This window comes from Chenopodium album, chromosome 5 (genome assembly GCF_948465745.1).
Source record: "Chenopodium album chromosome 5, dcCheAlbu1.1, whole genome shotgun sequence".
NCBI classification, from domain to species: domain Eukaryota; kingdom Viridiplantae; phylum Streptophyta; class Magnoliopsida; order Caryophyllales; family Amaranthaceae; genus Chenopodium; species Chenopodium album.
The window spans coordinates 22074211-22086293 of record NC_137838.1 but is presented as its reverse complement, the minus strand read 5'-3'; the positions used below and the strand labels follow the sequence as shown (position 1 = coordinate 22086293).

The following is a 12083-nucleotide window of genomic DNA, read 5'->3' as shown; positions in this document are numbered from 1 at the left end:
CCACGAACGTGACAATAGGCCAACACAAGTAAAATTATTCTTCAGATCGCCAAAGTGCTCAAACACCGTATGTGTGAGGGTCCCACTCTTCTCGGAACTTCCGTGACCATGACCCTCCCAGTTTTTCCCGCCGCTCTCTCTCTTCCATATCCACCGTTCATTTATTTCCTCTCATCAACGGTTAGATTTACTTTTAAATCTGCCAACTAGGATGCCTTGCCACGTCATCGTACCATCCGACGGCACACAACTTCCCTATTACTCCTCTTCAGAAGATCTACTCCGTCCGAATTTTGTGGGACCATGCGCGTTAATTAAGGAAATATTATAGTAGTACCTGTTACTGACTACAGCTACAGGTGGGGGTTCATTCTAACTGGGTACTCACACCTTAGTTATATATGGTAAATTTTATTTAAAACGTGGATTTTTATTTACTAAATTAGATTTACGAAATTGAGAAATTTTGACGATGGTAATTAGTACCGATATTTACTGCTCTTATTTAGATTCTCTTTTAATACTCGTAAATCTTACACGATTTTTTTTTTTACCTATACTCGTGTTAATTCAAAAGGAGTATAAAACACTCTCTTCAAAAAAAAAAATAAAAAATAAAAAAGAGAGTATAAAAAACGGTCTAATAACAATTATGTTATGATATTATAACTCCTAAGTAATTGAATAGTTTAGTTCTCTACTAAAGAAATCCTTACAATTTAGTGTGGTTTTTCATGTTTGAAATGTCTTGATTATGGGGCAAAAATGTTTGAATATGAATTTAAATCTAACGGTTTGACGGTCATAGTAAAAAATACATTTATACGAGATTTCTGTAACCTAATTAATGTAGCCTCTAAAAATTAAACTTCAAATAATATTTGCAAAATTGCAAATACAAAGTACATAAGTAGATATACTTACGTTTAAAATTTGAATTGAAAATTTTAGAAAGTAAACGGAAGAATTTAGGGTTTGGTTCCTAAAGGAGTAAAAAAACATGTTCAAAGAATAGTTTGATCAACAATGTAGATCAATTGTCTAACATGATACTAGCTTTTATGGATTTATTAAAATATAGACCCCCATTTCTATCGATTTAAATAATGTGGAATGTAACTTTACAATATAATAGATGGTGGGAAATATAATTAAAGATTTTGATTGATTAAGAAGGAGATCGGTTGTTAATAAATAAACATAATCAATTCAATACAATAATAGTATCAATAATAATAATTTTAAATTAATTAATAAATAATTAAGTAAAAAAAATTTGGAAGCTTATGAGGGAAGAAAGATATTGGTGCCACGTGGAGGTAGGTTTAAAAAGGGTAGCAGCTACTGACATAGTAAATCAAACGGATAGGATGATGCCATGTCAGTAACGAGTAAGGATATCCGTTAGATGGTTGATAAAATGAAGGGCTGAGATTAAACGATTGTACTAGATTGGGATAGATCCAGCCCTCCACGAGGCTATAGGGGTGGGTTAGGCAGATGAATTGAAATGAAATACCCCAAAAAGAAGATGAGATAGGAGAGAGAGAGAAATAGAGAGTAGGAAAAGAGGACAACACACACAGAAAAACCAAGAGAGAGAAAGTGAAGACTTAGAGAGAGAAGGAGAAGAAGAAGAAACAAAAGGTAAAGGAAAGCCAAGATCTTTCGATTTTTTTGATTTTTGGAAGATCTGAAGAAGAAGAAGCAAACGATTTCGCCGGAGTTGTTGATTTCGTCGGAGGAATTTCCGCCATTTTTTTCGGCGAAATTTGGTTGAGGAAGAAGTGAAAAGTTAAGAGATATGAGATTGGTTACTTGTTATCTCTCTGAGTAAGGAAGATGATGGATAGGAATAGAGAAGCAAGAAGAGCGGCGGCGATGACTAATGGCTTGCCTAGACGAAGGCATAGAACCACTACTGGCGGCGGAAGTTTGAGGGAGTCTCCAGGTTTAGATCTGTTAACAATTGTTTTTCATTGTTTTTTGTGTATTTTTGGTGGTTTTGATTATGATTTTGACTTTGTTTTCGATGTTTGTGGTTGTTGTAGAGGACGATGGTCAATTAGAATTGCAGGAGACGGCGGCGAGATTAAGAGATCGAACGGTGAAGAAGGATAGAGATCGGGAGATTAGAGACCGAGACCGGGACAGAGACCGTGACAGAGACAGGGAGAGGGAGCGAGATAGATTGAGGAGTAAACGACGGCGAGGGGATAAGTATATGCACGGGAGTAATAGAGAAGACGGAGGTGTTGGCGGCGGCGGCGGTGGTGTTGGTGGAGTAGATGATAGCTCAGAAGAAAGCGTAAATGATGAGGAGGATGATGATGGTCCGGTTCGATACGTTCCGCCAACGAATCCGGTTCCTATTTCATCGACATCGGGGGCATCTACTCTGACGAGTCACCGGAAAAGTTTTCCTCCGCCGAACAGGGTTCTTCCTACGTGGAAGGCTCCAGATGAAATGATCGGAGTTTCAATCCCCCGGAAAGCTCGCTCTGGTTAGACTCACTGAGATTGGGTCTTAGTATTTTTTTTAATTGTTGAATTAATTTAATTTGGATTTTTGTTGATTTTGGATTGATTTTGATGTAATTGCAGCTTCAACGAAGAGAGGTCATGATTGTTGGAGTTCAGCTGGTGGTGTTGGAGGAAGCGGAGAGCAAATAAGCCGACAGCCGTCATCGTCACCGGTAAGGTCAACTATGACAGCAACGCCGTCGCTAGCGGTGGCGGCACTACCAACTCCGTCACCAGCGCAACAACCATTGTCACCGTCATCATCGAATATTTCAATAAAGAAGAAAATTGTCAGTGTTCTATTCATCCTCATATTCATCCCCTTGTTCTCCAGTCACTTTGTATGTGTTTCTGTGGATTTGACTCTGTTCTATTCCGGTGTAGAAGGCGGCTAATGGACCAAAACAACAACGGCCCCCGAAATCGTCTTCGAAATCGTCGCCGTCGACACAAGACGCCATTGAAATTGAGGTTGCTGAAGTTCTATATGGGCTGATGAAGCAATCTCAAGCCCCATCGAAGCAAGACGGTGGGATGATAAATGATTCAGCTAAATTGGATTCTAGATCTGTTAATGATTCTAAATCCAGAGTTTCATCTCCTGTTACAAATTCCCCTTCAATTCATCATCATACTAATTGTTCCAATCCTTCTACTTCATCTTCAACAGCCCCTCCATTAACCACAGTTGGTAAGTTCAATCATTTCTCACCCAAATTGATTTCTTAGTAGTTAATTGGTAATTGGTGATTTGGTTATTGATAAATATGTGATTGAAATATACAGCACCAAAGCGAAAGCGGCCGAGGCCATACCCTGAAGACATCCCCACCGGTTTCGGCCCTCGCAGCAGCCCCATTTCATCGACCCCAAAACCAGAATCAGATCAAGCACCAAAGCTGGAAGCGGCGTCTCCAAGCATGGACAAGAACATCATAGGATCCGCCATCGAAAATGGGGGCGATTCAACGAATTTACAGGATCTCACAGCCGAGACGCCGCTTTCGTCGTCGGCGAAAGCCGTTAACAATGGTATCCTATCAGATGCAAAGCAAGGTATGGTGGAAGAATCATCAACGGGGATAAGAAATGGGATGATGGTGAGAGCAGCTAAAGTAGAGGAAGCTTCGTCATCTTCACCAAAGTTGGAATCTCCTCATACTCAAAATAATGATCGTGTTGAATCCTCCACCACTACTTCCACTAAACCGTCAGTGTCAATCAAATTATTCCCCTCGTTTTTTCACATTAATTTCCCACTTCTCATTGTTTTATTCAATTTAATTTAATTTCGTTTATTTCCCTTTTGTTTTTTTTTTTTAAATCATGCAGAAATTCATCCTTCGTTGAACAAGATAATCACAGAGAAGATAAATATGAGATAGATCTCATGGTGGGTATTTTTTAATTATAATTTTATTCATTAATTTTTCTATATTTTTTTTAAAATTTTGAATAAATTTAATTAATGGGAAAATAAAAATGCAGGCGCCACCACCGCGATCAAGAACATCACCGGAGAGGGAGGAGACGATGGCGGAGTGCGGAGGAGGAGATGAGAAGTCGATGGTCACGGAAAGGGAGGCGGTGAGTAGGGGAAAATATGGACCCACTTCTGTTTTTGTCGATCTAAATTTTTGTTTTTTGGTAGTTTGTACGATTTTAATTATTATATGGAAAACTGTGATGTGGTTGTGGGAGTAGTACTAGAACTACCTTTAATTTTATTTTTCTTTCTTTCAATTTTTTTATTAAAATTAATTTTTTGACTTGGTCAATTTATTCGGTGGGTGGGTTTGTATTTAATCTTTACAGGAAGCAAAGCCGTGTACAAAGCCGAAAGAGGAGGTTGATGAAAAGGTTGTCAAAAGTAGAGATGCTGCTGCTAGTGGTAGTGGTATTGGTGGTGGGGCTGAATTTAGTAAGATTGACCCCGCCGCAGCGGGGTCGGACGGGTTGTCTATGGGCCGAAAGCCGAGGTTGGTGACTTCGCAATCGGTGCCGCAGCAGCTGAATCTGAATAGCAAGGATATTCAATTTGATTTAGAGAAGTGTGGTAGTAGTGTGAACGAGGACAAGTTGAATTTTCAAAAGCAGCAGCCTACACCGCCCAAAACCACCAGGGATGATGCTAATACAGACAAACCTGGTGAGTGTTTTTATTCCTTAATTTAATTAACTTGAGAATTAATTTTTGATAAACTCGAGGTTTTTTAAAACTCGTAATTAATCTGGGATTCTGGGTTGTTTTTATTTTTTTAATTTTATATTTTTAATAATATTAATTTATAATAAAATATTGAAAAAATGCAGGAGGTCAATTGGGTTCAGCGCCGCTGCCAATGTCAGTACCTGGAGGATGGCATGGAGGGCTTCCACCCATGGGGTATGGTCGTTTTTTAATTTTCATGAAATGAAATCTCTTGATTTTATTTTTACTGTAACAAAATTAAATTTATCCCTAAAAAAAGGAAAAAATATATAAAAAAATTAAAGTAACACAATTATTGATGAGCAGATATGTGGGACCATTGCAAGGAGTTGTTTCAATGGATGGGACCCCAATGGCTTCTCCACCAATTCAGGTAATGCTTTTAATTTAATGCCTTTTCTATTATTTTATAATTCATAAATCCAATTGCAATATACAAATGGTTGGTCTACTTTAATTGCTGATATAATTATTAGATATGGTATGATGATGGTGACTATAACTTCAATTTTTTTTTATATAATTGTGTAGTCCCCTCATTTTCTGTTCTCACAACCAAGGCCAAAGAGATGTGCCACACATTGCTACATTGCGAGGAGTATATCGGTTCATCAGCAGATGATGAAGATGAACCCGTTCTGGCCGGCTGCAGCAGCGACTGCGGTTGCTGGGACTTCTCCTCTCTTTGGTGCCAAGCCTTACAACTTGAATATGGTGCCCCCAGCTGATTTGGCTGCTGCTGCAGGGAGAGGTATGGTGGTAAGTTCTTCACAGGACAATAAAGGCCAGCCTTTTACTTTCTTCCCTGGTCAGTCTGCTTCTTCGACGAAGGATAAGTCTCCTCAACCCCCCAATGCTCCTGATTCTGCTCAGAAAAAGCAGTATATGCTTCAGCCTGCATTGCCCCCTGGTGCTCCTAGTAATATGATGGTAAGTTTTCTGTCATTTAATCAATTCTTTTCTAATTTTTCTTCTTTTTCTGGCATGAGTAGATTTTGAAACTTTGTTTGTGTGTTGGAATATCAGCATGGCCCTGCATTGTTTTTTCCAATGGGCCAACAACAGGCGGCAGTGGCAAATGCACGTCCGAACTCCACAAAGTCGCCATCAACAGGTGTGAATGCAGCTTCTGCTAGTGCAGCTACTTCATCTCCTATGGGTGCTGCTCCTCCAGCTAATTCGACTGCTGGGCCTGCAATGAGCTTTAGTTACCCGAACATGGGTGGGAATGAGGCTCAGTTTATGGCGATTCTAGGGAATGGGCCATATCCTTTCCCAATTCCTGCACATGTTGGAGCAGCGCCTCCTTATAGGGGATCTCACCCACAACCAATGTCGTTCTACAACGGCTCTTTCTACTCTTCACAAATGCTTCATCCTTCACAAATGCAGCAACAGCAAACTGTACAGCCATCTCAGTCCATGCAAATCCAACAGCAAAATCAGCAAAATGCTAGTCTCTCCACCGCTTCCTCATCCTCACAGAAGCATTTGCAAAATCAACAACAGCGGCCCCAGGGAAGCAGTGCACCTGGTGCTGGGAACCCGAATCAAGGCTTGCAGAATTTTCAAGCAGCCAAAGGTCGGATGTCGCAAACTCATCCTGATATGGGTGGTGAGGATAGCCCATCAACTGCTGATAGTCGTAACAGGCCAAACATGAATGTTTATGGCCAGAACTTTGCAATGCCCTTCCATTCACCCAACTTTGCAATGATGACCCCACCTTCTTCAATGGGAAGCAATGCTGCCGGTGTTCCCAATGGTAATCTTGTTGATAAGAAGCAGCAACAACCCCAGCAGCCTCCTGCTTTTCCCATGTCTTTTGCTACTATGAATGGTTCTGCCACTCCTGGCCTTGATATGTCATCAATAGCGCACAATCATGCTCTTATGCAGAATCATCTTCCAGATGCTGCCAGACAGAACTATCAGTTTATGGCTGCTGCAGCTGCAGCCCAAGCAGCACAGCAGAAAAAGAATAATTATCGTGGTCCTGAGGATGGAAAAACTGGAGCAAATGCTGCCACTGATCCTTCTAATGCCGATGAAGAAAGGAAGGCCATGGCTGCAAGAGCTTCTGCAGCGTCAGCTGGCCAGTCCATTGCTTTTTCGAGGGAGTTTGGCGATAATTCTATGGCAACAATGCCTGGGAACAATGTTATTGATACCTCTGCTCGAAGCCTAAATATGATGCATGGGTCATCCAGTCGCCCAGCTCGTTCTCCTGGACCTAATTCTGTGAGCAATTCTAGTAGTTCAAATCCTCAGCAACAACAGCAGCAGCAGCAGCAACAACAACAACAACAACAACAACAGCAACAAATGCTCTTTCCTAAACAGCAGCAGTATGTAGCTCCTAGTGCTGGCAGTGGCCGTAGCAAGACTCCCACTAGTAATGGAAATGTCTATCCTGATCATCTCAATTCATCATCTATCATGGCTGCCAAGTTTCCCAACTCTTTACCCGGTTTTCCACCTCTCGTACAGACAAGTGGTGGCCCTGTTCAGTCTCAACAGTGGAAGAACTCTGTTAGGCCGAACACGCCCCAAGTTTCTTCTCCATCTGTTGCTACGTCAACTGCTTCTAACATGAAGAATCTTCCCCAGCAGCAGCAGCAAGGAAGGTCCCAACAAAACCACACACAAATCTCTTTTGGAGCCAATGCTGGTAACTCTAAAACATCCTCTGCATCACAAGGGCAACAAAACCAGCATAATAACCAAGGCCCTTCTTCGCCAATGATGGTTGGGTCCCCCTCAAACTCCTCGGTATCGAAGGGTGCTAGTGGAAGCCCAAGGACAACTGCTAGTGCATCCACTGGGAACAAAGCAGGGGCCCAAGGGGCAACATTTTCATCGCAGCAGGGGAAGAACTCACAGTCTCCGTCTATAAGCAGCCAAAAGCCATCCATCCTTGGCACTCCCCATATCATGTCTAGCTCAAGCAACAAGCCCCAGATGCAACAGTCTCAGCAGCAGCCTCAGTTGTCAAAGCAAAGTATTCAGCAAGCTCAGTTGTTCTTTTCAAATGCTTACATGCAGGCTTCTGCTAATACTTCTGCTGCTATGGCTAATAGTGGGTATTATATTCAAAGGCACAGGCCTGATAGTCAGCAGCATCAGCAGCAACAACAGCAACATCACCACCACCACCAGCAACAAGGATCAAAATCACAAGGATCAGGACCCCCTACTTCATCGAGTGGAATGTTGTCGTTATGTACTCCAGCTTCTCTTGCTAATACAAGCACATCTGATCCAGCAAAAGCTGCGGCAGCGGCTGCATTTGCTAACAATATGAAGGGTGGTTTGCCATCACAGGGGATGTACCATGCTGCTCAGTTTGCTGCTCAATCTGCTGGGGGTGCCCATCAGTTGATGCCTGCAGGCTTTCCGTATGTTCATGCTGTTTCCACAGCAGTCCAGGTGAAACCATCTGAGCAGAAGCAGCCTGCTGGTGAGTAAAAATTATGCGCTTTTGGTGCTTTAATTCGCCATGTCCCCAAATTATTTTTGTAAGAACGAACAAAGAGTCTTGAATAAAGCTTGAACAAGAAGAGGGGGGGGGGGGGGGGAACTGTGAATTTACAAAGGAATTTTGTGGGAGTCTCCAGCACATGTGAAATGACAATTTGAATGCATGCTGGCAGCCTAAGAAGAAATAACAGGAAGATGATGATGATGATGATATCGATGTTGCTTTGATGGAACTGCAACAATCGAAATTTTGCACTTGGAAAGAAGTGGCTGAAAGGTGATCCTTGCAAATTGCAATGGTGTTCTGGCGGCAATGCAATAGTGATGTCGGTCGATATAGACAGTGGTGGGGGGATTGGTTAGATGGAGGGAGCTGTAGATTGGAAGTCATGGCCCTCTCCATTTTTGTAAACAGTGAAAGAGAAGGTGGGAAGGTTACTTTGTAGGAAGTTAGGAAGAAATGGAAAAAAATGCCATATAATTTCCCTGTCATCATGTGAATCCTATTTTGACGGGCTACAATAGTTTGATGTAAGAACAAAATTTCCTTACTTCACTTGCTTAAGAAAAAGAAAGGTTTTGGTCCCTTTTTTCTTTCTTGTTTTTTTATATTGATTTTTTGAATATGTTACTACGGAAATACTTTATTATATGTAGGAAAGGTGTATAAATGTATAGTCAGTCAATCATCTAGCTCAGCATCATAATTCATAAATGTAAATCCCATCAAAAAAATTTAAAAAAATAATAATAATTTTTTTTAAAAAAAAAAAAGAAAGAAAAAGAGAAAGATATTCATGGTATTTTGCGGTCCAAATGTACAAATGATAATGTTGCTAAATGTTTTTAATTGATAGTGTGATGTAGTGTAGTGGGTAATGCACCACAAACGGCACATGTTAGCCAAACAAATTTGATTTCTTGGACTTTATTTATGGTGGGGCCATACCTCCTTTTTTTATTATTTTATTTTCTCTACCTACAATTTTTAAATTAATAAATATAATAATGGCGGGGGTCCACTCTACCCTTTTGTTTTTATTAAGAGGTGATGTTGAGGTTGGATTACTCCGTAATATTTTTTTAATGTGATTTGTTTAGCTTAGCTTAGCTTAACCGTGTGTGTATTGGCAGAGTAGTCGTTGACAAATACAGTAGCCATAAAATAAGATATTTTAATAGTAGTAATACTGAAAAAGGATCAATTGACCCTACTCTAGCCAACTTAAATGACACGTGTCAAAGGTTGATTTCATGAAATATCATAAACTTTATCTTATGAGTAAAGATGAGGGTTATGGTGATATAAACATTAATATAAATATAAATATAAAATTTAATTTAATTTCATTCAATTCCCACTTGTGATTTGTATAATAATAATCTCCATGCTAAAAAAAGTTATTACCAAAAAAAAAAGGAAAATTTGATTTTAATAATCCAACCTTTAGGCGATTCATTTTTATTAATAATTACCCCTAAAAAAAATTGGGTGTACAATAATTATTGTACATTCATTTTAAATCTCTCTTAAAGTGATCAAAAGTTACTCCTAAAATGAATAAAAGTTACCCTAATATGTATAAAAGTAACCCAATACAAATAAAAATAATCTACGTTTTATTGGTAAAGAATCACATTTTAAATGACTAAAATTCAATTATTAGTGATTGAAATTAATTTTATCACCCTTATAAAACCTTTCCTGTTCGAATTATAAAAAAAAATCATATTATGTTCAAAGTTACCTAAAAAAAGGCAAAAAGTTACCCTAAATTGACTTAAAGTTACCCCTATACTGCTCGATGTACACTAATATTAGTGTAAACCGGATGTATACAAAAGTTTTTGTTTTATTAATCCGACCTTTTGATTATTCTACAATAATCCAAGCTTTTGGGGTGTTCTATTCTATTAGGCCAAGCAGGTCACCTAACCTACAATACTAAGTCACCTTCCACGTGTCATATTTTCATTTGTTCAAAAAATATTTTTGTTTTTTTTATAAAAAAAAATTAAAAATTGAAAAAAAAATAATAAAATATCCTTTTTTTTTCTTTCCTCTTCATCTTCTTCCTCCATTAATCCCTTTCCCAACCTCCATGAATAGCTCCCATTTCCGGCTAAACCTCCGCCCACCACACCTCAATCTCCGGCAGCAAGGAACCCCACCCCATCAGCAACCACCCTGGCCGAAACCCAGAAACATGCAACCACCTCCGTTAGAATTCACCGGAAACCACCCAAAAAATCACCGCAGTCAATTCGTTAAACCCATTTTTCTCGGATCTACCATTTTCGATTCTTTGACCCTTTGATCTTAACTGGGGTTTTCCCCTAATTTTACTTCAATGCTCAAGGAATGTTCAGCCAAAAAGCTTACTTCATTTCAATATGCAATTCATTTTTTTATTTTTTTTTAATTTTTTTGTTTGACGAACTGTAATTCAATTTTAGCTAGTTAGGTGTTTTGTTTTGTTTTTTTTTTAATTGGTGGGTTTTGGTTGATTTTTGATTTTATTGATGATGTGAATGTTGGGTTTGTTGTGATTTTTTATTGTTGCAATTTGTGTCGATGTTGTTGTAATTGGTTGCTGCTTGCGGTGGTTTAGAGGTGGCGTTATGGTGGTGGTGAGAAGTTACAACTACCGTTGGTTGTGGGCAAAGTGGGCGGTGGTTGCGAATTAGTTGAGCGGCTGTTGTTTGAGGCTACGCTGTTGAATTGGTGCTTTGGCTGAAGTGTGGGAAGTGGTGCGGTGGCGATGAGGGTTGTGTGGTGGTTTCAGGCAAAAGAGAGAGAGGTTGCATGGGTGGAGCAAAAAGGTTGTGGCGTGGTGTTTTGGTGGCTGGGGGTCGTTGAATAGGCACCAACCCAACGACGGTGGTGCTGCACTACTGCGGTGGTGGGCTTGGTGGCCGTGGGGAGGTGGGCTGCGTGGGCAACGCTTTAGAAGGGGAGATATGAAGGTCTTTAATTGAATTAAAAAAAAAAAAGTTTAAAAAAAAAAAAAAAAACCGGTTCATCAGGTAAGTGGTCAATTTGGCCTGATAGAATAGAATGGGATATAAAGCTTGTATTATTGTAAAATAATCAAAAGGTTGGATTATTAAAAATAAATCGGTTAAAGCTTGGATTATTAAAATCAAATTTTCCAAAAAAAAATTAAAATATCTTTTGGGGTTTTACTTGTCTACCTGTCAGATATTCAATGAAATTCCGAAAATGCCCCTATCGACAGTGGAGCCCAACGAAAGTAAAACGGTTGGGCCACACAATTCCACGAGTCATGCACAAGTGAGTAGGACATATGTCGCTGACATTGTATAATTGTACAAGATGATTCTTTTGCTATCGTCATTTTGCCACGTGTTCAATACTCGTTCACTCTCTCTCCTCCTTTTTCAATTACCAATTTCGATTTTTATTATGCGGTTTTTTTTTTCCTTGTTTTGATACGGAGTACTTGAATAGTTGAATGTTGATACCAAGGGTACATGCATTGAAAATTGACATTTAATAGATGTTGCCTAACTTGGTAACTTACTAACTTGTCTTAAGAGTATTAAATTATGTCTAAGTTAATGTGATTCATATTAAATTGCTATTTTTGCTCTATTTTTACAATATTTATTTGTTTATTTATATACTTTTATACAATTATACTAGTTTAATTGTTGGAGTTTAGAAATGTGTTTAGCTGTTGACAACGTATACAAGTTACAAAGAAGTTGCCTAATTTACGTTTCAAAATTATAATTGAAAAAAATCCTTATCACTTAATATTATCCATATATTCTGTTGATCCAGATTTAACAATACATGACATAGGTTAAATGTTTATTTTTAGTTTTTTTTTTTTGTTTCTAA

The 12083-nt window shown here is 39.1% G+C and overlaps 1 protein-coding gene across 3 annotated transcripts; it reads left to right on the top strand.

Annotated features, from left to right (window-relative positions):
• The first annotated feature begins 1498 nt into the window (after window positions 1–1498).
• Window positions 1499–8814, top strand: LOC145632024 (protein TIME FOR COFFEE-like). 3 transcript variants are annotated; one of them, XM_081684279.1, is made up of 13 exons: window positions 1499–1951; window positions 2052–2504; window positions 2605–2813; window positions 2908–3214; window positions 3310–3733; window positions 3856–3916; window positions 4012–4110; window positions 4339–4672; window positions 4837–4909; window positions 5042–5108; window positions 5267–5665; window positions 5762–8195; window positions 8389–8814. In XM_081684279.1, exons 1-13 carry the CDS (start codon window positions 1843–1845, stop codon window positions 8391–8393), a joined length of 4974 nt encoding a protein of 1657 aa, XP_081540405.1. In that variant the 5' UTR covers window positions 1499–1842; the 3' UTR covers window positions 8394–8814. The 3 variants fall into 3 exon arrangements, with proteins under 3 accessions (XP_081540405.1, XP_081540404.1, XP_081540403.1); XM_081684278.1 differs by having other exon boundaries at window positions 2911–3214; window positions 5762–8814; XM_081684277.1 differs by having other exon boundaries at window positions 5762–8814.
• Window positions 8815–12083: the final 3269 nt, after the last annotated feature.